Source organism: Vipera ursinii (genome assembly GCF_947247035.1).
Source record: "Vipera ursinii genome assembly, chromosome: 4".
NCBI classification, from domain to species: domain Eukaryota; kingdom Metazoa; phylum Chordata; class Lepidosauria; order Squamata; family Viperidae; genus Vipera; species Vipera ursinii.
The window spans coordinates 16,151,437-16,178,322 of record NC_139514.1 but is presented as its reverse complement, the minus strand read 5'-3'; the positions used below and the strand labels follow the sequence as shown (position 1 = coordinate 16,178,322).

At 38.3% G+C, this 26,886-nt stretch overlaps 1 protein-coding gene across 2 annotated transcripts in view; it reads right to left on the bottom strand.

Annotated features, from left to right (window-relative positions):
- DYNC2H1 (dynein cytoplasmic 2 heavy chain 1) overlaps positions 1-26,886 on the bottom strand; it is a gene marked incomplete at its 5' end in the record, with an annotated part of 166,288 nt that overhangs the window by 64,777 nt on the left and 74,625 nt on the right. For both annotated transcript variants that reach the window (XM_083362406.1, XM_083362407.1), the window contains 13 exons: positions 2,027-2,170; positions 7,117-7,251; positions 10,300-10,419; positions 12,099-12,262; positions 16,450-16,573; positions 19,180-19,278; positions 20,855-20,964; positions 22,415-22,556; positions 23,442-23,568; positions 23,709-23,795; positions 25,042-25,163; positions 25,600-25,723; positions 25,891-26,051. In XM_083362406.1, the coding sequence (XP_083218532.1) occupies positions 2,027-2,170; positions 7,117-7,251; positions 10,300-10,419; positions 12,099-12,262; positions 16,450-16,573; positions 19,180-19,278; positions 20,855-20,964; positions 22,415-22,556; positions 23,442-23,568; positions 23,709-23,795; positions 25,042-25,163; positions 25,600-25,723; positions 25,891-26,051 (1,659 nt within the window). The remainder of the gene's footprint in view (positions 1-2,026; positions 2,171-7,116; positions 7,252-10,299; positions 10,420-12,098; positions 12,263-16,449; positions 16,574-19,179; positions 19,279-20,854; positions 20,965-22,414; positions 22,557-23,441; positions 23,569-23,708; positions 23,796-25,041; positions 25,164-25,599; positions 25,724-25,890; positions 26,052-26,886) is intronic.

The window sequence follows — 26,886 nt, the reverse complement described above, 5'->3', positions numbered from 1 at the left end:
TAACTTTGACTTTTTTTCTAGTCTAGTGGTTAATTGAGAAAGGAAGGAAATGCATATAGTAGCTCAGTCTAGTTCAATCAATTTTCTCTTAGGTTTGGAAATCTCTGCAAAATGTTATGTTTAATCACTCTGCAGTTCCAGTGAATGTAGCATTTCCTTTGAGAGTTTGTTCAGAAAAGTTAATTGCTTATACTCTGATTCAGGAAGAAATCTATTTGGATTTGCTTTTTCAAACCAACAGAAGGAATGCTCCAATCATTCATCCAGCCATAGTTCATTAGCAATTGAAAGAGAAGTAAGATTTGTCTATTTGATACTAATAGCATGCTTCCTTACTACCTGATCAGTTCCTGACTATCAGTTGAAATGTGGCTGTGCTAGTAATGTTATGAAAGAAAACAACTATTTGATTCATAATTTTCTTTCTTGGCTGTTGAAAATTGCTTATTTTGCTGCCATTTTGGCACTTCTGAAAATGAAATTTGCCAATTTGGATTATGATTCTGAGTCTGGCACTCAGAATGTTGCAGCCAAGTGTATCGGATTCTTAATATTTATGCCTTGGTTCAAAACCAAAGCAATGAACAGAAAAACATTCAGAGAAGGACTCTGCTTTCAAATTTGTTGAGTAAATATTTTAAGGCATTCTTAGACATTTTAGGTGTGAAATTAGGTGGAAGGATTGGAGAAAAGATTATATCTGTGGTAAAATCTCTATAGAATACAGTTTGGACTTCAAATTCTTACGTACATTTCCCTTCATCTACTTATCACTTGTGTCCTTTTGCACCATTTGTAATTATCATGATAGTGACAGTTGTTACTAAATTATCACACAGATACTTTGAGCATTTATAGAAAAGTATAGAATTCTTGGCTAATTTGTGTACTTCCTTTTTTAAAAAAGACCCATACTGTTACATGGTGTTCTGGGATTAAAAGCTTTCAGTATATGAGGGTCACTGTTATTTTTTTAGATGAGCCTAAGAGCAATAGTGAGAGATGATAATTCAGATGAACTACCGTATGTTGGGGATTTTTTCTTGATTTTTAAAAAGAAATTTTCAGTTCTTTGTTTTCTAACCAGTATTAAGTTCATTTTAGGACTTGTGCTGATGTTTTCATGTTGCTTCCTATAAAAACTGCAGAAAACATCACCACCAGCTTCAATAATTACAGCTGGAGGAAGCTGTGGTACCTTTAAAATATGGGTTTAGGAGTGCATGTGCTTTCAGGCTGCAGATTACCTACCTGTGATTTAAAAACAGACCAACCCTATAAAAAAATCTGCACTGTCCTCCTTCTATCAGCAAAAATGCTTAATTTAAAAATTAATTGTGGTACTGGCCTGGGGCCATAATAAAGACTGTTGCTTGAAAATTAAGAAATAAATGAAGAACTTGTATTGACATAAATAGAATCTCATTTGCCTTCTCTTGACTATGGAACTATGCTTTCTTCAGCCAAGGAAAAAAATTATACATTTTATTTAGGACTTTTGTCAGGTAATTATATCCAAATATAAGACTAAATTTCCTTCAAAGACACTGATTATAGTATCAACGGTGTGCAATCACTAATGGAAGGAGTTCCTTTATTTCTTTTCTTTAAATAGTACTTCAGCCAGCCTTATTTCTAGTACTTGATAAATAGAATAACAGAGTTGGAAAGGGCCTTGAAGTCTTCTAGTCCAACCCCCTGCTCAGGCAGGAAACCCTATACCAGGGGTGTCAAATTGCCAGCCTGTGGGCCGGATCTGTCCTGGCAAAACCGCGCCCACCCCATTGCCGGCAATGGAAAAAAAGTCACGATATGTTGTGTCATATCACATGTTGCGAATTTGATACCCCTGCCCTATACCATTTCAGACAAATGGTTGTCCAATCTCTTCTTAAAAACTTCCAGTGTTGGGGAAAAAAAGGTAAATGCAATAAGTGTGTGTATGTGTATGTGAGGAGGGGGTGAGAGGGAGAGGGAGAGGGAGAGGAGATACACACATACACTAGTTTGAACTATTGGTATATACCAGTTCACTCTGTAGAGTCCTTTGGAAAAGTCTTAGGAAAGAAGCCAGACTAAAACGATACATGTTATTAATTTTGGACAGGTCAGAAATAATAAAATACATCTTGCTGCCACTTTCAGCCAGAGTGAGATATGCATCCCTTTCCTGAAAATAAAGAAGATTAAATGTTAGAGCTCTATTGCCACCTATTGGAAATGTATACACAAAATGAAATTACAAATACAATATACAACAATTCAGTAGAATAGAAGGTACTTTATCAATGTCGACATGCATTCATGTGTGCACATGACAATGCAAAATATTTATGTTTTGTTAGATAGCCAATATTAGCCAAATGGGCAATCACCCTTGCCCCAATAGCAATAACACTTAGACTTACTGTATATACTGCTTCACAGCCTTCTCTAAGCAGTTTACAGAGTCAGCACATTGCCCCCAACAATCTGGGTCCTCATTTTACCAACCTCAGAAGGATGGAAGGCTGTGTCAACCTTGAGTGGGGGAGAATGAAACTGCCAAACTGCAGGCAGCCAGCAGTCAGCAGAAGTAGCTTGCAGTACTGCGCTCTAACCATAGTGCTACCTCATGTTGACTATAGCATCTTGGAAGGGGTGAGAGGATGCACAAGAGTTTATTATGTTTCTACATCATTTTCAATGGCCAATATTGGCTACAATCCACTATGGCTAAAAAAGACAGTAATAAAAATTCAGACACCTATATGAATTCTAGTAATTAACATGTGTAACAGATCATCTCTTGTTTGGACCACTATAGTGTGCTCTAAGTGCAGCCATACTTGAAAGGGAAATTAGGACAAAATTGCAGGAGCTATTGTTGGTAAGACACCTCTGCCCATGTAGAATAAGTTCCTGCACTGATTACAAGTAAATTTCTGGGCCCAAATCGAAGTACTGCTCATTATCCTCAATGCCTTACTTAGTGCACCACTGGGATATATAAGGCAACACACGGGCTAAAGTGAATCTGCCCATCTGGTCCAGACATTTATAGAGGGGCTGCTGACAGTCCTTACCTGCTGAGTGGTACATGGGGTATGAAAAAAATGGATGCAGAAAAAAAACTTTTTCTGTTATAGTTCCTACGCACTTCAACTTTTCCCATTGGTAGTATATGCAGCCCAAAACCTCCTGGAATTTTGTAAGCATGTTGAAATCCATTATCCCTTGAACTCGATTGTCAGTGTCATTATACAGGTGAAACTCGAAAAATTAGAATATCGTGCAAAAGTTCATTTATTTCAGTAATGCAACTTAAAAGGGGAAACTAATATATGAGATACTCATTACATGCAAAGCAAGATAGTTCAAGCCGTGATTTGTCATAATTGTGATGATTATGGCGTACAGCTCACGAAAACCCCAAATCCACAATCTCAGAAAATTAGAATATTGTGAAAAGGTGCAATATTCTAGGCTCAAAGTGTCCCACTCTAATCAGCTAATTAAGCCATAACACCTGCAAAGGGTTCCTGAGCCTTTAAATGGTCTCTCAGTCTGGTTCAGTAGGAATCACAATCATGGGGAAGACTGCTGACCTGACTGTTGTGCAGAAAACCATCATTGACACCCTCCATAAGGAAGGAAAGCCTCAAAAGGTAATTGCAAAAGAAGTTGGATGTTCCCAAAGTGCTGTATCAAAGCACATTAACAGAAAGTTATGTGGAAGTGAAAAGTGTGGAAGAAAAAGGTGCACAAGCAGCAGGGATGGCCGCAGCCTGGAGAGGATTGTCAGGAAAAGGCCATTCAAAAGTGTTGGGGACTTTCACAAGGAGCGGACTGAGGCTGGAGTCAGTGCATCAAGAGCCACCACACAGAGACGGATCCTGGACATGGGCTTCAAATGTCGTATTCCTCTTGTTAAGCCGCTCCTGAACAACAATGTCAGAAGCGTCTTACCTGGGCTAAAGAAAAACAGACCTGGTCTGTTGCTCAGTGGTCCAAAGTCCTCTTTTCTGATGAGAGCAACTTTTGCATCTCATTTGGAAACCAAGGACCCAGAATCTGGAGGAAGAATGGAGAGGCACACACTGCAAGATGCTTAAAGTCCAGTGGGAAGTTTCCAAAGTCTGTGTTGATTTGGGGAGCCATGTCATCTGCTGGTGTTGGTCCACTGTGCTTCATTAAGTCCAGAGTCAACGCAGCTGTCTACCAGGAAATTTTGGAGCACTTCATGCTTCCTTCCGCAGATGAGCTTTATGTGGATGCTGACTTCATTTTCCAGCAGGACTTGGCACCTGCCCACACTGCCAAAAGCACCAAAACCTGGTTCAATGACCGTGGGATTACTGTGCTTGATTGGCCAGCAAACTCGCCTGACCTGAACCCCATAGAGAATCTATGGGGCATTGCCAAGAGAAAGGTGAGAGACATGAGACCGAACAATGCAGAAGAGCTGAAGGCCGCTATTGAAGCATCCTGGTCTTCCATAACACCTCAGCAGTGCCACAGGCTGATAGCTTCCATGCCATGCCGCATTGAGGCAGTAATTGCTGCAAAAGGGGCCCAAACCAAGTACTGAGTACATATGCATGCTTATACTTTTCAGAGGTCCGATATTGTTCTATGTACACTCCTTGTTTTATTGATTGCATGTAATATTCTAATTTTCTGAGATTGTGGATTTGGGGTTTTCGTGAGCTATACGCCATAATCATCACAATTATGACAAATCACGGCTTGAACTATCTTGCTTTGCATGTAATGAGTATCTCATATATTAGTTTCCCCTTTTAAGTTGCATTACTGAAATAAATGAACTTTTGCACGATATTCTAATTTTTCGACTTTCACCTGTATGTTATCATATGAAATTGTACTGGTGTTATTTGGATATATTTTATATAATGTTTCTTTCCTTCTGCTGTTCACCAACAGACTCATTTGGGATTGAGATGGACTATAAATTTTATTAAATAAACAACAGTCATGATGCAAACGCTGGCATTATGTACTATTGCCTCAACAACGGCACAAGTATTTAAATCATGGTATTTGAATGATAATATTATCACACAGAATACATTACTTGTCCTTTCCCATAGATTCTTGATCTGATAAATAATGTTTCATAAAGTTATAAGAATTGAAATATATCTGCTGAACAACCCATTCAAGAAACCAGGAAAGAAAGCAGATGGGAATGTATAACATAGGAATGAACTGGTAATTTAGTGTTGGGCTATTTATGGAAAACCAGTTTAAAATTCCAAAGAGCTTAAAATGCCATCTGCGATTTGGCATATGGATTTTTGATCGTAACCAAATCTAAAATATAACTGAATGCACCCCAAACCCTCAGAGAAATATTGCACTGCTCTTACTACATGTGCACTCAGGAACTATTTGTGAATTAATCCACTGTACTTTCAGTGAACTCTGAAATTTCACAACTAAATCATTCTATCACAAGAATGATAGGAAAAGTAATTTTAAGATTTAGATTTATTCTCACAGGCCCATTAACCTGTAGGTGTCTATTAATTTAGGAATTTATCTAAATAGTATATACCGTAAATTGTATTATATTGCAGCAAGTCGAGACTTAATGGATCACTTCCTGTTAGGAAATGCAATGAGGCAGACATTATGAGAAAAACAACTCTTGATAGTTGGACAAAATAAAAAGAGACAAAGAAAAAGGTGATAGATATACAGTATAAGAGAAGAAGACAGATACTAATATCTTTGTGATAAATTAACCAGTTTACACATAACCATGAATGAGAATTTTCTTGACATACTTTTTTAAAAAGGAAAAAAAATACATTCTGTATTAGGTCTTTCTAGTAGGTTAGTAAACTTTTAATTGTTTAAAAGAGAGTTCCCCAACCTTTCCAGCTTTGCGAACCAGCAGGGAGAGGAAATGGTTCTGCATGAGAGCCCAGCAAGCGCAGGTGCGCAGCTCTATTTGCACAAGCAGCGATTGCGTGCCTGCCACTCACAAAAATGGAGTGCATGTACATGCACTCACCCACTGCTCACGCAAGTCAGGATGTGTGTGCACACGCTTGCCTGTGATTTCTGCAGCCTGGCTGCAAAACAGCTCATGACCCACTAGTGGGCCACAGCCCAGCGGTTGGGGATCCCTGGTTTAAAATAATTGTTTATACTATTGCAAGTGTTGCAAGTAATAGCAATAAAGGAGATAGTACTATTAATGCCCCCGTTGTCTCCTTGCAGATGTCAAAACCAGGGTGAAAGTCAGCAAAGAGAAATTGCAGATCTTGGCTATGTAATAAAGTGAGTAATAGATTACTTTGTTAGAAAAAGATGAGAAAAGTAGAATAGAAAGACAATTGATAAGACAGATGGAAACCATCTAAAGGAATATTAGAATTAAAACAATTTATTATTAGAGAGAAGTAGACATAGTGAACATTTGACCATAAAGTCAGCAAGAATCAAGCCTGACTTGATCGCACTTAACTAAAAGTTCAACCAAGATTAGATACACTGTCACGATGGATTATCTAACTTGGAAGCCCTAATATTCTTTGCCATCCACATTTCATTTTTCCTTATATTCTTCTAGTTGTTTCTACCCATCCAATTCAGTCTGGGAATGTTATGGGTACCATTATTCAAAGATTGTCAGCTCTTCTGGTGAGGACCAAAAGATGTGACTTCTCTTGTCACAGCCCCTGCTGGATGACTCCAATCCTGTTGGTCTTTCATAAGGCCATGAAGACCTGGTTGTGTGCATGAGCCTGGAGCCCGCAGTTATATTATCTGAAAGCTATTTTTTTTTAAAAAAAAGGAATATAGAAACTGTTCAGCTCTATATGGGATCTAATGTCATCTTCCAAAATTTTCTCCACTGAAGTGCCTTTCTCTGGATGTGTCATACAAATGGCTTATTCTAAAATAGACTATGTTTGATGTTTTTCATTGTGAAATGACAAAATAGTGTCTTTACTGATATTATTCGTTTTCAGAATAAGATATAAAACTGTTTAGCATGAAAATAACCTCAGGAGATTACAGAAGATTTACTACCAGAATAAACATGTTACTTAACTAATATATCCTCTAATCAACCAATTTTTAAAAAACCCAAATACCAACCTGATCAAGGGAAATCTGAAGTCTATGAAACTCAACAAGTGATTCTTGGATGAGGGCACTACTTGCTTTAGTTTGATTTAGAGAATCAATCAAATCCTTATTTTCAAGTATATTTCCCTTACAAGTTGCAAGAGTCTGCAGGGAAAAAAACTTATTTTAATTGTTTGGAATGCTTTAAATCATGGCCGGATGACAAAGATATTCAAATCCACGTTGTCTGGATGGATCACAATTGGTTAGTACATCACATCTATCAAATGCACCAACTTCCTTAATCATGGTTTTGTGGAGAGATAGGAAACAATATTCTAAATGCAAGAATTCTTCCTGCTCTCTTCCAAAATTCAGCATTGCATGTATCTAAAATAACGCTGGTCATATTTTGAATTTATCTTTATCTTAAGCACAATCAAAATTAATTCTACTAATTTCTCATAATTCCTGGCTTGAAATTTCAAACATGAAAAAAAAACAACCAACTAACAACACTCATAGAATTTTGAAAATGCCACGCTTCTTCTGCGGCCGCTTACTGCCGCTCATGCGCATTGCCCCTGGCCTCGGTTTCACCGGCAGAGGCCTTTAGGAAAGGCTCCTTTATTGGCTGCAGAGGTCTTTCCTGAAGACCCCTGCTGGCAAAACAGAGGCCGGGGTGGGGGGAGGGGCGATGCGCACATCAACCTAAGACTCCATTCTCAGCTGCAGAGGCCTTTTCCTGAAGGTCTCTGCCAGCGAAACGGAGGCCAGGGGCGACGAGCGCGAGCAGCAGGTAGCTGCAGAAGTGGGCTGGTGGCAGCTATGCAGGCTCCTGCTGTACACGGCTGTTGGTGCCACCACCACGAGGCATCAGGATGTGGGAGGCCTGGCTGCAGTGGTCCTGAAGTAAGCGGGTGAAGGTCCATCCCACTACCCCCACCCTAGCTTGGTTTTTACATGTGCACCTCGCCCCACCTCATGCAACTAGGGTTTATTTTGGGGGTAGGGCTTATATTAGGCACTCACGTAAAAATGAAGCTAGGCTTATTTTTAGGATAGGTCTTATATTTGGGGAAACACGGTACTCGTGTAGTAAGATGGCAACTGAATGCTTTTTGAATTCTTCCAGGCTCTTTATAGGCAGTGACTATGTGCATATGTGCAATGTGGATGCACAGGACAGGCTACCTCTGCTCTGGTTGGGAAGAAGGAAAAGAGTTTAGAATGATGCAGTTCCCCAACATTCTACACCATCACCCAACTATCTCTTCCATAGTTTGCAGTGTAAGAATTTGGGGGATTTTTTTAATCTTCAGATCCCTATCCAGATCCAGAATAATTTTGAAATTGATCTTTTTTGTGTCCAATTTCTTCTCACACCAAATTTGGTCCTTTTCTATTTAGTTTCCAGAGAATTAATTATCTTACTGACTGACAAAGTTTGACAGCTCTTTACATCATTTATTTCCAATATTTTGCTGGCTTGGAAAGAATAATAAATCTGCACTTTTCAACTTGAGTAGTTTAAAATGCATTTGCAACTGTAACAGTTACAAAAGAATTCACAGCAAAATGAAAAATGTTATGGCCTTTAAAAATATTTCCCATTCCAATTACTTTTTCAAAGACTAAATTTTGAGTGCAACAGCATTTCATCCTACAAGCTAACAATTGCTAGGTTTTGCCTATAAAACTACTAATAGTATAATTTCATGCATTTAAATATTTCCACATAATAAAAAAAAAGAAACATTTACAGTACTTTTTCATGTAAAATGTCAGGGCTATTCAAACAGAGATTTCAAAATATGCAGGACTGTGTGTAAAGTACTTTTAAAAAATGTTACAGCAGTTGTATGTGTTTTTTAGGTTCATCCAATTTGTTTGGAAATTGTCCTCACCTACCATGTTTCCCTGAAAATAAGACTGGGTCTTATATTAATTTTTGCTCCAAAAGACACATTAGGTCTTATTTTCCAATTAGGGCTTATATTTAGAGAAATATATGTGTCTGGCTGGCTGACAGTCTTAACTGGGGCTTATTTTGGGGGTGGGGCTTATATTACCAGCATCCTGAAAAATCATGTTGGGGCTTATTTTCTGGTTGGGTCTTATTTTGGGGGAAACATGGTGTGTGCCTGCAACCAGTTCACTGTTTTAGGAAAAAAAGGAAGTGGGGTGGCTCTGCACATTTGCAAAGAGAATTGGGAATAGCTACACAGGTCTGGAAAGTCATAGATGCTTTTACAAATGTTGTGCAACCTCACTGGCGCAAGATTTCAAGCTTGGGTTAACATGTCTCTGGGAAGTAAACAGGAAGAGGACAGCATTCCCTGAATCTTCAGAAAAATGGAGGACACCATCTAATGTACCTTGGTGTGAACTCTCAAACTTCCTTTGTGAACTCTCAAGCTTCCTCCTTCTGTTATATATTCAAGATGGACAGTATTTAATATTTATTTATACATATACATACTGTATGTGTATATAGTATGGTTAGGTGTGTGTCACGTGTGTGTTCCACTTTGAGAGCGGGCATCTAATTGATTTGTGCTTCTTAGACTGTAAGCCGCCCTGAGTCTTCGGAGAAGGGCGGGATATAAATGGGATTAAAAAAAATCATTTTTGATGTGTGCCGTTGTGCCCACAGGAAAAAAAATGACAATAAAGGCTATCTTATCTTGCTAAGATTTTCAGAACAGATGAAAACAGAAGAAAATTCCTTGAATCTTGCATAGATGAAGTGCTAATCTGAAGTATTCAGGGGGAAAAAATCAGGAAATTCAGAGACAACTGCAGTTTTAATCTGCTCAATTAATGGACAAAATATCGAAAGAAAGAAAGAAAGAAAGAAAGAAAGAAAGAAAGAAAGAAAGAAAGAAAGAAAGAAAGAAAGAAAGAAGGAGGGAGGGAGGGAGGGAGGGAGGGAGGGAGGAAGGAAGGAAGGAAGGAAGGAAGGAAGGAAGGAAGGGAGAGAGAGAGAGAAAGAAAGAAAGAAAGAAAGAAAGAAAGAAAGAAAGAAAGAAAGAAAGAAAGAAAGAAAGAAAAAGAAAGAAAGAAAGAAAGAAAGAAAGAAAGAAAGAAAGAAAGAAAGAAAGAAAGAAAAGAAAGAAAGAAAGAAAGAAAGAAAGAAGACTGCACCTGGATAGCTCCTTGCACTAAACAAAGTTACATAAAAAATTTTCATATGAGATCAATATCTGTTACCTCCAAAAGAGATTCTTCAAGTTTTGCCAGTTGTATTTTCTTTTCTTTTTCCTGTTGTAATAATTTTGTTTTTTGTTCTTCCAAATCTGGCTTTTCATGCTGGATAGTCAAAGCTAAAAGCTGCAAAGCCAAGGTATTTTTGAGAAGAAGAGAAAAGTAGGTAAGCACTATTTGTTTGATATTTAGGTAGCCTTTCATTTTATGTATCCTAACTCTGGGCAGCTTACAAAGAATAATAAAACAATAAAAAGTACAAAACCAACATTAAAATTCCTAGTGCCCCCAAAGACAAAAGAAACTTCATGTCCAATAGAAAACTTTCCTGGACACCAGCCAATGCCCTACCCCACAGGTCTGCAACCCGCGGCTCTGGAGCCGCATGCGGCTCTTTCAACCATCTCCTACGGCTCCCAGTCCTCTACCATGTGCAGTCCCCCCCAAAAAAAAGTGGGACTAAAAAAGTTCAACCAATCAATTCAAATATGCAGGGTAGGTGCATATCTTGCCTTGTCTCCACTCTTCAGTCAAACCCTGTTCTGCACATGCGTGCATGTACGTGCATGCACACACAATTTTTGTGGCTCCCATTTTTTCCTTTTGTGATGGAACCAGTTCCAAGTGGCTCTTTCACTGTTTCAGTTTGCTGACCCCTGCCCTACCCCCAAAGCTACAGGAAAATCTCAGTCTTCCAGACCTTGTAGAAGACCAGAAGATTAGGGGCTGTTTTTCAAGGGGAAGAGCATTCCAAAGTGGGGACAGGCTACTAAGAACATTGTAGTTTAAGTCGCACTAGAAGGCAAGATTTAAGAAAAGGAACATGACTTGCCCGCCCTACTAGACTCGGTGGAGGAGGAAAATATCCCACAACTATCGGTAAGCTGGAAACTGTCCTTATTGCTGTTGTTTTAAGCAACTTAATACTTCCCTTTTCACATGTTTTGTATCCAAATATGTCTTTTGTTAAGTAAAAAGACAGTTTTCCTCACACGGGTTGTTCCCATTGAATCCCATCAATCCTCCTTTCTTGCATTTCGTTATTCTTCATTCATGCTATTCTAGAGAAATGCCTGACTTATGGAGAGTTTTTGGGGGGGGGGAACAGCAGTGCAAGGAAGGCAAGAAAGCTCCTTTGCTCAAGAACATTTCATGCATTAACATTTTTAAAAGATCCACTACTATTTTTTAAAAAAATATATATGTAAGTAAACTGCTTTATCAGTAGGTGTATAATTTGTGTATATATTTACTTGTACATGTTAATTTTTGTATAACGATACAAATTTAAATTTAAGATGTTTGATAATTAGCATCTTCCCATTCTCCAAAAACTAAAAAAATACTATGAACCTTGCCAATTGCCATTCTAAAAATACAATAAATATTTTTACACTCAGACCGCTGCATATAAATACTCTAATATTTGCACTAATGATATTTTTCAGCACAACAAAAGGAAGACTAAAAGAACGAAACGAAGAGAATACATGCCCATATGCAACTAGCTGGACATTCTTAGCTGAAAGTCTTAATCTGTGAAGTTTGCAAACTTTTAATAGTACAAAAGAACTTTCACTCATGTTTGCAAGTAATTCCCAATGCAGTGAAAAAAATTGAACAAGCTAATTAAAAGCTGCTGGTATCTGAGCTTAACAGCACCAGCAGGCACAAGGTAAAGGAAGAGAGAAGAAACTGGAATTATATTTAAAAACACACACACACGATTTATAAAATAAATTATATAAATTCTTTTATCAGTTGATTAAAATGAAGAGTATCATATTGGAGATGTACATGTTTACCTGTCCTCTTAAGCCACTACGGGTGATTGTAAAATTAACCTCGGTAACAATAGATGCTGCGTCAGGTGGAATATATGGATTTGGGTTTCTAGTTGACAGAAAAAGGTGGAATTCCTCATTATAGTCTATTATTTTGTCACCTATCTGTATAACATACCGGGGTCCTATAGGAAAAGGGAAAAACACAAGTAATAAAAATAATGTATTTAGAACACCAACCTTCTAAATCCTAGGGTTAAGATTTGCCCAAATAGGAGATACATTTAAAAAACAAACAAACAAAGGCTAATTGTCCATAAAATAAAAAACCAGTAATAATAACAGTATCATGACTTCCTATGTGAAGCAAAGGTCATGCTGATTGGAAATTATAGGAGTTAGTCCAGCATAGCTAGGTCAGCATCAATGTGAAAAAGCTATGAATGTGAATAAACCATGAAAAAATAAGCAGAGAAACCATTCACTATTCATTCTTGATTACTTCAATTCTGTCTTGTTTCCTCAAATTTCACGTTTAGAGAAAAAGGCATTCTTGACATTATGAAAAATAAGAAATTATATCCAGAAGATACATTCCAGTCAGAACTAGCTCTGAGTGGTATACAATTACAATCTGTTAGTCAGATTAAAATTGAGAACTAAATACAAAATCCAAATAATCCCACACAATCTCATCTATAGAAACAGAAATACACAGCAATCAATGCCACCAAAATTAAAACACCTTCCATTGTTAGATGAATGGTTAGTATCAAGGCCTTAGTGGACTTTTTGAATGCTAAAAGTGATGGAGCATTTGGATGTCTAGGGGGACTTCTATTGCAAAGGGGGATGTGACTGAAAATGTGTCCTTCTCTGGTCCCTAAATGGGGGAATGCGAGTAGGGGAGCACAAAGCTCACCATACTTGATGCAATCATCTGAGAAGATATTAGTAGTAGGGAGAAATCATTCCAATAAATACAAATTCCTGAATTATGAAGGATTTTAAAGGAGAAATCTAGTATCTTAAATTGCATCTAAAACTAACAGGTAACCAGTGCAGCATTCTAAGCTATGGTGATATATGGGGACATTGGGAAGCACGTACAAAAACATCAGAGCACTGAAATATACAACCAATTAAAAAACTGTGAAAATACAGAACTTTTTTCTTTGAAATATAGGAAGTGAAACAGGGAAGTTTATCATTTGCAGACTGTTTGGGATAAAGCTTGTGCTTTGGCTTAGTACAAGCAGGAGAACCTATACCATCTCAGAGAAGTGACTGTCTAGTCTCTTCTTTAAAATCTCGAGTGATGGAGCGCCCATGACACCTGGAGGCAAGCTGTTCCACTGGTTGATTGTCCTCACTGTCAGGAAGTTTCTCCTTAATTCCAGGTTGCTTCTCTCTTGGATTAATTTCCATTCCTTCTTTGTTGTCTTGCTTTCAAACTGCAAGGTGGACAGAAGCTGAGGATAGTAAAGGGAGCTCACCCCACCACACCGTGCTAGGGCTTGAACCCCTGAAGCAGACACCATCTCCAGTGTCATTAAGCAACTGAGCTGTTATCATAGCCTTTATCAAAACAGTAGGATTCTAGTATTTCTTGTGGAGCCTGTTTCCTGACCTCTTCCATCTTGAAAGGTTGACATTAGACTTGAAAGCTTAACAGTGTTTTTTATTACTTTCCTCTTATATTAGAGAGAGTTAAGATAAAGCCAGTTTAAGTTTCTTTCTAACATACTCTTCTTTTCCCTAACGTAAGCCATGTTTTCCAGTTTCTGCTTGTCAAATTCCTTTTGTAAGGTCATCTGGGTGATTCTCGATACCTCAAAATTGGAAGCCATTGGTTGTAGTCTATTCAAAATGTCTTTTATTATTTCTGTGAATTTTTCAAACCTGAATGAATAGAATAAGAGCTGGAAGGGACCTTGGAGGTCTTCTAGTCCAGCCTATACCACGTCAGACAAAGGACTGTCTAGCCTCTTCTTAAAAATCTCCAGTGATGCACCCATGATTTCTGGTGACAAGCTGTTCCACTGGTTAATTGTCCTCACTGTCAGGAAGCTTCTCCTTAATTCCAGGTTGCTTCTCTCTTTTGTCAGTTTCCAGCCATTGTTTCTCATCCTTCCCTCTGATGCTCTGGTGAACAAAGTGACCCCCCTCTTCCTTGTATCCTACTGGAATGCTGCTATCATCTCTCCCCTATTTCTTCTTTGCTTTAGACTAGCCAAATCCAACTCCCGCAGCCGTTCTTCATATGCTTTAGACTCCAGGCCTTTGATCATTTTAGTTGCATTTCTCTGATTTTTTTTCTCCAAATGCTCAACATCTTTTTTGTGATGAGGTGACCAAAATTGGCTGCAGTATTCCAGGTGTGGTCTTACTAGGGTTTTATAAAGCAGTGCTAATACTTCACATGATCTTGATTCTATGACTCTTGTTTATACAACCCAGGATTGTATTAGGTGTTTTGGTTGCTGCGGCACACTGCTGGCTCATAGTCAAGTGATCGTCCACTAGGACTCCAAGATCCCTTTCACAGTTGCTGTTTATAAGCCAGGTCTCGCCCAATCTGTACTTGTACATTTGATTTTTCCTGCCTAAATGCAAAACTTTGCTTTTCTCCACATTGAAACTCATTTTGTTAGATAGGGCTCATTGTTCAAGTTTGTCTAGATCTTTTTGGATCATGAGTTTGTTTTCTGGGGTGTTGGCTACGCCTGTCAGTTTGGCGTCATCTGCAAATTTGATGAGTTCTCCTTCAATTCCCTCATCTACGTCATTCATGAAAATATTGAAGAGTACTTGGCTCACCAAAAATACACATTTTTATATATATAGCACTGCAAAGCAATCAAACGTAGCTGTCAGAAGCAAGATAACGAAAAATGTATGTTCAATATCCGTGATTACATATCACAGGAAAGGGCAACTGCAAATTAAGGTCAGAGAAAATTCTGCACAGCAAAATTGTTCCTATTTCCTCAAATAAATCACTTCAGAATCAGAAGTCCCAAAGATCAGTACTGAACGGAAAAAAAAGCTAGCAAGAATATTAAGAGTGCAGTAGTCTTCCACTTACGACTGGTAGCTTAACAATCATTTAAAGTTACAATGGACTTGAAAAAAGTTACTTACAACTGCTGCACCACCCCTGTAATCATGTGATTGCATTTCTGGCACTTGGCAACAAGCTTGCCTTTATGACCAGTTGGAGCATCCCAGGATCACATGACTGCATTTTGCTTTTTTTTTTTTGCCTTTTCCAAGCAAAAACACCCATCGAATAAAATAGGTTCATCTTTATGACTTACGACATGTGATTCATTTAATGACTCTGATGACTTGCTTAACAATTGTCAAAAGAACAGTTGCAAAATCGTATCTAGTCAATGTGGTGTCTTGACTCATGACCCAAAAGACTTGACATTCCAGTTTCAATTTTGGTAACTCAAGGACTACATGTACATCTACTATTCATAAACCAAAGAAGGGGGGAAAGATATAGTGTTGAAATCAATTTAATTTGCTGCTCTTACATCTGTAGGACAAAACACTCATATAAATTTCAATTATTGATTTAGATTATTTTCATTTGCACTCGATCCCTTTGTGTGCAATTTGCCTTTTCTACCCTCGCAGGATAAGAGTGGTAATTAGAGATTATTTATTTCTTTAAATTTAGGGTTTTTTTAATCCTGCCTTTATTTTTTTATAAATAATTCAAGGTGGTAAACATACTTAATGCTCTTCCTCATCCCAAAACAACAAGCTTGTGAGGAGAACTGGGCTAAGAGAGAATAACTGGCCCAAAATCATTCAGCCAGCTTTCATGCCCAAGGCAGAACTAGTAACTCATCGAGACTTTCATTTATTAGCCTGATGCCTTAACATTAGACTAAACTGGCTCGGATAGGCATCTAACAATGAAGTATAGTCTAGTTCAGATCCTTGTCCTGACCAGGAGGTTGAACTCAATTGCCTATGATTCTATGAACAGATTTCTGTTCCCACCCAATACCTGGGGTAAAGAAGAGGAATGTTTTGTTGACAGATGCCACTAGGTCAGGGATAGGCAACCTCGGCTCTTTTATGACTCATGGACTTCAACTCCCAGAATTCCTGAGCCAGCATAGCTGGCTTAGGAATTCTGGGAGTTGAAGTCCATGAGTCATAAAAGAGCCGAGGTTGCCTACCCCTGCACTAAGTCAACAAATTGACACAGTATCTAAAATATATGCTAGATAAATATAATTGTAAACATGGCTAATGGATTACAAATAGGTCTCTCTTTAATTCAAAATTTTATCTGAAAATCAAAACGATAGTTATACATATATATATATATCACCAGTTGGAAATTTACCTTGGGCAACTAGGTCCTTTCTAAGCAGTGGATAAAGCACAGGCTCAACCCCATCCATTTCCTGTATAATAAGTGTTTTTCCAAATCGCACAGCCAATTCAAGGGCATTAATAAAGTTGGCATCCTGCAAAAATGAAATTTGCTATCGATTATACATAAAGTACAAAAGGAAAGTACAGGGAAACATTCTTGTCAGAACTATGCTTGTATACATGTTCCTCACTCCTTTTTTGCTATATAACTATAACCTTAAAATTTTCACTCCAAAATCTCTACTTTGTTGGGGGGAGGGGGAAATAATAAGCTAGCTAGACCAAACTAGAATTTAAGCTATCATGATAAATACCGTATTTTTCAGACCATAAGACGCACCTGACCATAAGACACACCCAGTTTTTAGAGCAGGCAAACAAGAAAAAAAATATTCTGAACCAAATAGTACCGGTATACTAAAATAGGGCTTTTCAACCTTTTCATCCATTGTACCACTTTTAGGACAAGGCAATGTCCGAGTACCACCAGTCGCCCAGCAAGGTGTCAAAAACGTGACACCCCCCCAAAAAAGGAAAAAAAATTGATAAAGTACAGGTAGTCCTTGACTTACAATGATTCACTTAGTGACTGTTCAAAGTTACGACGGCACTGAAAAAAGTGACTTATGACCATTTTTCACACTTATGACCGTTTCAGCATCCCCAAGGTCATGTGATTTACATTCGGATGCTTGGCAATCGATTCATATTTATGATGGTCACATTGTTCCAGGGTCATGTTTGCAACCTTCTGAGAAGCAAACTTAGTGGGGAAACCAGATTCACTTAACAATCATGTTACTAATTTAATTTCTCTCTCTCCTTCTCTTTCTCTCCCTCTCTCCCCCTCCATCTTTCTTTCTCTCTCCTCTCTATCTCTCCCTTTCTCTCTCCCTCTATTTCCCTCCCTTTCTTTCTCCTTCTCTCTCTCTCCCTCTTTCTCTCCCTCTCTATTTATCTCTTTCCCTCTCTTTCTCCCTTCTCTCTCTCCCTCTATTTCCCTCCCTCTTTCTTTCTCCTTCACTCTCTCCCTCTTTCTCTCTCTCTCCCTTTCTTTCTCTCCCTCTCTCTTTTCCTCTCCCTCTTTCTCTCCCTCCCTATTTCTTTCTCCTTCTCTCTCTCCCTCTCTTTCTCTCTCTCTCTCTTTCTCTCTCCCCCTCCCTCTCCCATTGTCCCTTCCTTCCTTCCTTCCTTCCTTCCTTCCTTCCTTCCCTCTTTGTCCTTCCCTCTCTGCATTAGAGCAGTACCCGCGGAGGCGGCCCTGCGGCCCGGCTTTCTCTTGCAGAAAGCAAGCTGAAACGGAGCTAGGGAGATTGCCAGAAATGCGAATCGGCCGATCTCACGCTCCTGCAAACTCCCTCGCTCGGTTTCAGCTTCCCTTGCTACAAGAGAAAGCAGGCTGAAATGAGGGAGATTGCAGCAGAGCGAGATCAGCCGATTCGCATTCCTGGCAATCTCCCTCACTCCTTTTCAGCCTGCTTTCTCTTGTAGCAAGGGAAGCTGAAACCGAGCGAGGCAGATTGCAGGAGCGTGAGATCGGCGTTTCTCAGCATGTGCCGATTCATGCTCCTGGCAATCTCCCTTGCTTTCCACTTGCAGAGGTTGGGGCTGGCCATACGGATCACCTTCGGACCATAAGACGCACCCTCGTTTTCCCCCCCACTTTTGGGGAAAAAAGTGCGTCTTATGGTCTAAAAAATACGGTAAGTAGAAAATACAGTACAGAGTAGAGGCCCTCCCCAAATAGATCACAGAGTAAAAGGAATAATCCCATGACTGTAGATCAGGGATGTCAAACTGCCAGCCCATGGGCCAGATGCATCATCCAGAAGCCACGCACGCCCCCTTGCCGGCAATGGCAAAATAGTCCCGATACATCTCGCGACGTCACGTGACATTGTGAGTTTGACATGTCTGCCATAGATCTAGAGTTTCTAGATATACTAATCAAACAGTAATGACTTAGTTCAGGGGTCCCCAACCCCCGGTCTGTGGATCGATACTGGGCCATGACATGCCAGTAACTGGTCCGCACAAACAACCAAAGCCCCAACCGTGGGATGCAGGCAGCACACAAAACCATGCACTCTCCAGTCCATGGAAAAACCTTTCTCCATGGAACCGGTCCCTGGTGCCCAATAGGTTGGGGACCTCTGACTTAGTTGAATCAATTTTAGTTATCTATCTATTCCAGATGTCTCAACACTTTCGCACAAAGTGTAAGTCAACATATCTAATCCTGCACTATTCAAATTACATGCACACTGAGATTTTTACAGAACTATGATCCAATGATCATTTTCTTGGTTAAATTCTCACTTCTCCCCCTCAATGTTTACGTAAAGTTAAAAAACTATCATTTAATGTGATAAAGATAGTCTTTTGGAGTTTTTGACAATCACATTTGCTTTTTACCACCTGTAGAACTAGCTAGCTCAGTCTTTTCCTATGTCAAGACTACTTATGAATGAATTGAAACCCTGATCTCAATAAAAATCCTTAAAATATGCATGCCACTTCTTATTGACTTCCATTGAGAAAATGAAAAACTATTAGTTCCAAAGCTGATAATATAATCAATGTAGTTAACGATGTAAGAATTTTCCTTTTCTTGGTCAGTCAGTCAGTTTAAATGAAAGAATAAGTGAAATATTCTTCCTATTGCAATCCAGAACAATTTAAAAGGTTCAAATATTACCTGCTGGCTGATAATTTCCAATCGTGATTCTTTCAAATGTGTTTTTAGCCATTCTGTAGCTCTGGAAGAAGGGTCTATCAAAAATGGGCAAACTTTACTCTGTTGAAAGAAAGAGAGAGTTGTGTTTTATTTTATAAGGAAAACATTCAGGAATAAAACCTCATTTAAATATCCATCTTTTTCCATAATACTAAAAAAAATTGAAATGTGGGTACTGGCAATTATTTAGATAATGTATACAGGAAGAAAGACAACATTAGTAATGTAATTTAATGTATGACTCATCCTACTTTTTATAAATGAAAATCTTTTGCACTTCTTCGATATTTAGCATTTCAGATTTTTAATTACTTAATGGTACACTTAGATTTGTAAGGGAAAAAAAACCCCTCCCAACCCATCCTCACATAATGCAATCTAGCATTAATAGATTTTTTTGACTTCTAACTCTCCATATATATGAGAAAAGGATATCTGAAAATATTTCATCAAAAAAATAAGGGAACAAGAAGCTATTTCTTTGTCATCAATCCAAAGTCCAGAATTAAGTAGCCTAAAAGCAACAGCAATAGCATTTAGACTTATATACCACTCTATGAAGGGACGCGGTGGCTCAGTGGGTTAGGATGGTGGGCTTGTCGATAAGAAGGTCGGCAGTTTGGCGGGTCGAATCCCGAGTGCCGCGTAACAGAGTGAGCGCCTGTTACTCATCCCAGCTTCTGCCAACCTAGCAGTTCGAAAGCACGTAAAAATGCAAGTAGAAAAATAGGGACCACTACGGTGGGAAGGTAACAGCGTTCTGTGTGCCTTTGGCGTCTAGTCATGCCGGCCACATGACCACGGAGATGTCCTCGGACAAGCGCTGGCTCTTCAGCTTTGAAACGGAGAAGAGCACCGGCCCCTAGAGTTGGAAACGACTAGCATGCATGTGCGGGGGAACCTTTACCTTTACTTTTTACCACTCTATAGTGTTTTACAGTAAGGGTCCCCAATCCTCGGTCCGTGGACCACTAGCAGGCTGCACCATGCAAGCAGCTGGTCTGCACAAACAATAAAGCCCCATCCACGAGATGCAGGCAGCACATGAAACCAGCCCCCCTCCATTCCTCGGAAAAACCTCTCTCCAAGGAACCGATTCCTGGTACCCAAAAGGTATCTCTTAGCCCCTCTCTAAGCAGTTTACAATGTCAGCATATTGCCCCCAACAATTTGGGTCCTCATTTTACTGACCTCGGAAGGATGGAAGCCTGAGTCAACCTTGAGCAAGTCAGGAACAAACTGCTGGCAGTTAGCCTGCAGTACTGCATTCTAACCACTGCTTTTCTGATTCTATTTTATTCTATTTATGATCAAATAAATGTGAGTCAACCATAGCTTCAGTCTTCTATCATCTAACCCAGAATTTTTAGAGACTGAAAGGCACAGGTATCAATCAGGCAGCCTTTGGGAACAGAACCAACTCTAAAGTCTTGATCTAAACTTTGGTAAATGTGAATGTAATAATGCCGCTTGGGGTGTGTGTGAAAGCCCTAATAAGCAGGCATATACATAGAATGAAGGCTACTGCTAAGCTTGTAAGCCACCCTGAGTCTTCGGAGAAGGGCGGGATATAAATGGAATTAAAAAATAAAAATAAAAAAATAAATTTCCAAAATATAATAAAAATACAATTTACCTGAAGTATTACAAGAGCATTTTCTATTGACAAATCATCAGAGGGTAAACCTTCACTTTTCCAAATCAATTGCTCACTCTCTGTGCATAGGAACCGCCTAAGATCAAATTCTTTAAAAAAAAGGTTTTGTTTAATGTTCCCGAGTTGCTTAGCATTATACATTTCTCATAAGTACCCAAGACATTACTGCAAATAAATCATATTGTATCATATGCCATGTTGTGCATCATACTGTGCATCTACCACTTCCTTAGGAATTATTGATGACTGTGTTAAATATGACAAATATTTCATATATGTTTAGAGAGAATAGAGAGATTATAAAATATAATATTTATAAAATACAATTAGCAGGAACAGAAAATCTGTCTGGATTTAAACATTAACTTCAGTTCTTGAAAATAAGGTCTAAGATCAAAGAATCCTTAAACTGGTACAGATACAAATATATGAGCTGCTTCAAAAGAAAAAAGAGGGGAAAAACGACAAAGGGAAAGAGAAAAGAGAAAAAAAACATTTTGATTACTGTATCCATCCATAACAAACTTATAATTATATAGTCAAAAAGAAATAAATTTTATTACACTTAATTTATGTTCTATGAGCAACGATTAATTTATCTTGGTATAATACAGAAATACTGAAACTGCTTGTAGTAAGCAGGAATCATCCAGATCAAGAATATACTTCAATATTTCCCTGACTGAAATTTTTGCTCCTATTGCAAAGGAACCTTAAAACTGAACTTGACTAAACTACTAAATATGATTCTTCTAAAGAAGGAAGACCTAAACCTAACTTGGGTTACAACAATGAGATCTCACTCCTCTGCCTGCCACTCTCAAAGCCTTTAAAACTGAACAAAATGAGGCAAAATATTTTCTTTGCCACTCAGAGAACAGGTATTTATGCTAAGAAATGTTTTTTTCTAAGCTTTGAATAGCATATTTCTTGTCTTGGGACAGAACAAAGCAAAAGCTTATAAAGAACACAGTATTCTTATACCATTTCCTTTCACTATCTTAAGATGAAAGGCTGTGTATGTTTTCGTCCCTTCTGCACTCAGTTTGATATAAAGAGTCATACATTCCTGAAGAGCAGGAATTGCATACACATTTTTTTTATTGTATTTCTCCTGTGACTATGTTCTTGGAGTTGATAAGAAATTGTGTTTAAGGTGAGCTAGAACATAGCTTCAAGGCAATGATCTTTGATTTCTTGGGAAACTTGTGCTTTGAACCGATAAAGGAACAGGACTTCTTTTTTTTCTTTTTACGACCACGTAATCCCTTTCTTTGGAGTAGATTTGGGGCAATTGAATGGAGCTGAGTGTTTACTGGCCAGATGCCCTTCCTGACGCCTATGTGGAGTTTGCAGGAGATATTTTTTTTCTTTGCACCCTGATAGAGAAACATCTGTCGCTGCCTATGATTGAATAAATTGCTAAGTATTTTTTCCCCATCCATTAACCACTTAATACCAGTACAGATTTATGTTAATGTTAAGATTTTGTGTCACACTGAAAATAATAAAAAAATAGACCAAGAGAACAACTCTCACTTTCAAGACCAGCAGATTTTGTCCATGAATCCAAGCTTGCTTTTCTTTGGTCTTCAGGTGCAGCTGAGAGGTAAGTAATAAATGCTGCAGACAGTTGAGCTCTTCTTGGCAGTGTACTTAATTCATCTGCTATTTCTGAAACCTGAAACAATTTCCAATATGATTGTTTATTGATGTATCTAGTCAATGTATTGATATGCTAAATAACCAGACCTTTGCAGAGTGAAAGTTAATCACAGTTTGTGCAATTTGCTTCTTACTCTCTAAAACTACAATAATAATAATAATAATAATAATAATAATAATAATAATAATAATAATAATAAGAAGAAGAAGAAGAAGAAGAAGAAGAAGAAGAAGAAGAAGAAGAAGAAGAAGAAGAAGAAGAAGAAGTTGGAAGGGACCTTGGAGGTCATCTAGTCCAACCCCCTGCTGAGGCAGGAAATCCTATACCATTTCAAGGAAATCCTATACCATTTCAGGAAATCCTATACCATTTCAGGAAATCCTATACCATTACAATGGATCTTAAAGACCAGCATATTATGAAAATACTCTCCATCCTTCTTATGTACTAAAGTTTTAATGACTAACATGAAGAGCTCACATTTTAATTGACCTTTTTTACGTTTAAGCAAAAAGGCATTATTTAATTTGGGTATGGCAGCATTTTAATAGCTGAAGGCTGCAGTTGACCTTTTGGAGAATCGAAGAATGGTTTAAATGATGCAATAAATGTGACAGGGCTGGGATTTCTGTGGGTTTTATTTCCTGGGTTTGGGAAAGATTCCTGCACCTTTTGAGTTTTTCTAAAAATGTTCATCCTATTTTAAGGTTTAGTCTATAAAATTAGAGGATGAAAGAAAATTATTTCCTAATTAATCAGCAAGGAGTTTCATAGTCATCACAAAGAAATAAGAATCACAAGAACTGAAGGAGGCTAAAAATGCTTTCTGGAGTAAAAACACTGACTTCCTTTGAAGAAAAATGGCAAAAATACGGATCCACTGAAGGTTTAATAACCAACCTGTGCATTCCATCTTTTATGCTCCCTATCAAGCTGTTTAATTAGTATCTCTGCAGCTTTCACCGTCTCTTGAGCTTTCACAAGTTCTGTTTCCAGTTTAGCAGCTTCACTGGTTCTGGCCTGGAACCTGCACACCAATTGCATTTTTTAAGATATTCGACTAATTAAAGGCAAGTTGAAGTAAAGTATAATTTCATTTCAACAAGAAAGTGTTAATTTAATACAAAAACAGTATTAGAATAGTATTAACATGTCTTGAATACATACTTATCTTTTAATTCTGCCACTTTCTGACCAACAGAATTAAGCAAATCTTCTAACTTCTGTTTTCTATCTTCTGTTTTTCTGAGATTACTAAAATATATTAAAAGTATTAATTGAAGTATTTACAAAAAACAAACAGTAACATGGAGAAGAGAAGAGGCTAATGCTGGGAAAGATTGAGGGCAAGAGAAGAAGGGGACGACAGAGAATGAGGTGGCCGGATGGAGTCACTGAAGCAGTAGGCGTGAGCTTAAATGGACTCCAGAAGATGGTAGAGGACAGGAAGGCCTGGAGGAACATTGTCCATAGAGTTGCGATGGGTCGGACACGACTTCGCAACTAACAACAACAACATAAAAAACAATCAATTGCCAGAAATTAGCATTTTTATCAGTCTCTTTCAGAGACCAAACAATGCTAAATTAGTGATCTATCGCATAATAGGATTCTGGGGGGACGTTAAAGGCAACGAAACCTCGTCATTTTCTATCACTAGAGCTTTGTGTCTCGATTGCAGTTTCTGAGATTTTATTTTAACTAATAAAACCTTAGTGACCCAAAAAAAAGTCTGAAAGCCCCTTCCTAAGAACAATTTTCTGAGTCTATTTGCTGCTTTAAGCAACACGCCTAAACAAAATAAGTAAGCAGACAAAGCACAAAATAGGATTTAGAAATCGCAATGCTTTCTCTGAGGAAAGATGCTTAACAGGCAGTATTTTGAAAGCAGACTTGAACACAGTGTAGCTTTCTTTCCAGAAGAGGCTACATTTGTTTTTGTTTTTTAAATTTGAGCCAAACTTTCTTCTTTCAAATCAGGCAAAGAAAGGAAAGTTTTCCTCTTTTAAATGTAATGGTTCTCTTGCATTTCAGAATTATAATTTATTTATTTATTTATTTATTATATTTATATACCGCCCTTCTCCCGAAGGACTCAGGGCGGTGAACAGGGCACATATAAATAGAAAATACAAAAATTAAAAAGGATTAAATAATAGCCCAGATAAAAACAATAACAATGTAAAAAACCCCATTAAAAAACCTAACATCCCCCATCAGGCCAGGCCAGCTTGTTCAAATAAATGGGTCTTCAGACCGCGTCGGAAGGAGCGAAGGTCCGGTGCCATCCGGAGCTCGACCGGCAGCTGGTTCCATAAAGCCGGAGCGCCCACAGAGAAGGCCCTCCCCCTGGGGGCCACCAGACGACATTCTCTGACCGGAGGCACCCTGAGGAGGCCCTCTCTGTGGGAACGCACAGGGCGGAGGGAAGTTGACGCCGGCAACTAATGAAAATGATATAAATACACACATGGCTCTTTATGCTTCATACACTACTTACGCTTGTAGACCGGATTGTTCAGTTTCCAGAGGCTGAATTCGTTCTAGCACATGTGAGTACTGAACGTTGGCCTTAACCCAGGCTGCTAAGGGTGCAGCTGCAGTACTGGCCCTTTTTGCGTTCTGAAATATTCAAACATACAGGTGATCTGAAGGTAATATGCACCAGAGGTAACGTCTAAAATACACTCAGAAATAATATACTACCATTGATATTCATTGAATAACCAGCATATCTATTTTGGAAATTTAAAATTAATAATAAAATGTTGTTCTGTTGTAAAAAAAATAAATGTGAAAACATTTTCTTTTTCCACCAGCTATTGTGCAAATTATTATGTACTGAGTAAAGTACCTATAGTTTCAACAATAAACGACTTATTTAATTAATACTTGTTGAACCTGTCCAATCCTGCCTGAGCAGGGGGTTGGACTAGATGACCTCCAAGGTCCATTCCAACTTTATTATTATTACTGTTACTATTACTACTACTACTACTACTACTACCACCACCACCACCACCACTACTACTACTATTATTAGTATTAGTATTATTACCTTTGAGTCAAATGATGCCTTATTTTTAGCTAGAAGATCTTCTACACTCTCACGAATTTGCTTTGGAATATTTCTAGCATCAAAAGTTGCGATGTCTTCTCTCACACCTCTTTTTGCAAGGAAACTGCAGAATATATATTAAATAATCATTCCAATGTGGGAAAGCAGTTTAGTGAAAATAGTTAATGAATCTATGAATAATCTATTGTTATTATTACAGCCTTTTTCTGGCATTCAGATGAAAATAAATTAGGATTTCAAAAGAAATAGAACATTGTCATCTTCTATTACCTCTTCATGCTCACCCACGATGTATCAAAGATACCCATCAATCGTAAGACACCTTCCAGGATGTCCCTAATGATATCAGGTGGCATACGTAATGAACGGATTTCAGACAGGGATTCTGGTTTGATATTTCCAACTGCTAATTTAGCTTCATTAACTAGTGGCTAAAACAGAAAACAAAAGGAAAGGATTAAAGCTGCTTAATTTTTAACACAACAGTTTTTCTTCTTAACCAAAGAATTCAGCAATATCTTCATAATCAAAACTTGATTCAAGATAGATGACATAAGAGTCAAAATTTCACTATAATGCTGGGACTATAATCATTGGTACTAACACTTTCCTCTTGATTTTCCTACTTTGTTCTTAACCATAGCATCTTTCTTACTCTCAAAAGTCATTTCTACTCCTCACATCATCTCTTTCACAATAGTGTTTCTATTTCCAGTGGAACAGAAAGCTATGGGTTCTCTTGCCTATTTGGGACCAAAGCATAGAAGCCACAGTTTCACTATTTAATTAAAAGACTAACAACAACCACAACAATCAAGGCCTAAAACAGAAAATTAGGAAGACATAAATAGTTAGATATTAAAAATAATAAAGAAAATGCATCAATTAAAAAGAGGTAATCAGAAAATCTCCTGCGAGTCCCTTGGACTGCAAGGCGATCAAACCGGTCAGTCCTAGAGGAGATCAACCCTGACTGCTCCTTAGAAGGCTAGATCCTGAAGTTGAAACTCAAATACTTTGGCCACCTAATGAGAAGGAAGGACTGACTGGAGAAGAGCTTAATGCTGGGTAAGATTGAGGGCAAGAGAAGAAGGGGACGACAGAGAATGAGGTGGCTGGATGGAGTCACAGAAGCAGTAGGCGTGATCTTAAATGGACTCCAGAAGATGGTAGAGGACAGGAAGGCCTGGAGGAACGTTGTCCATAGGGTCGCGATGGGTCAGACACGACTTCGCAGCTAACAACAATCAGAAAATCAATGAAATC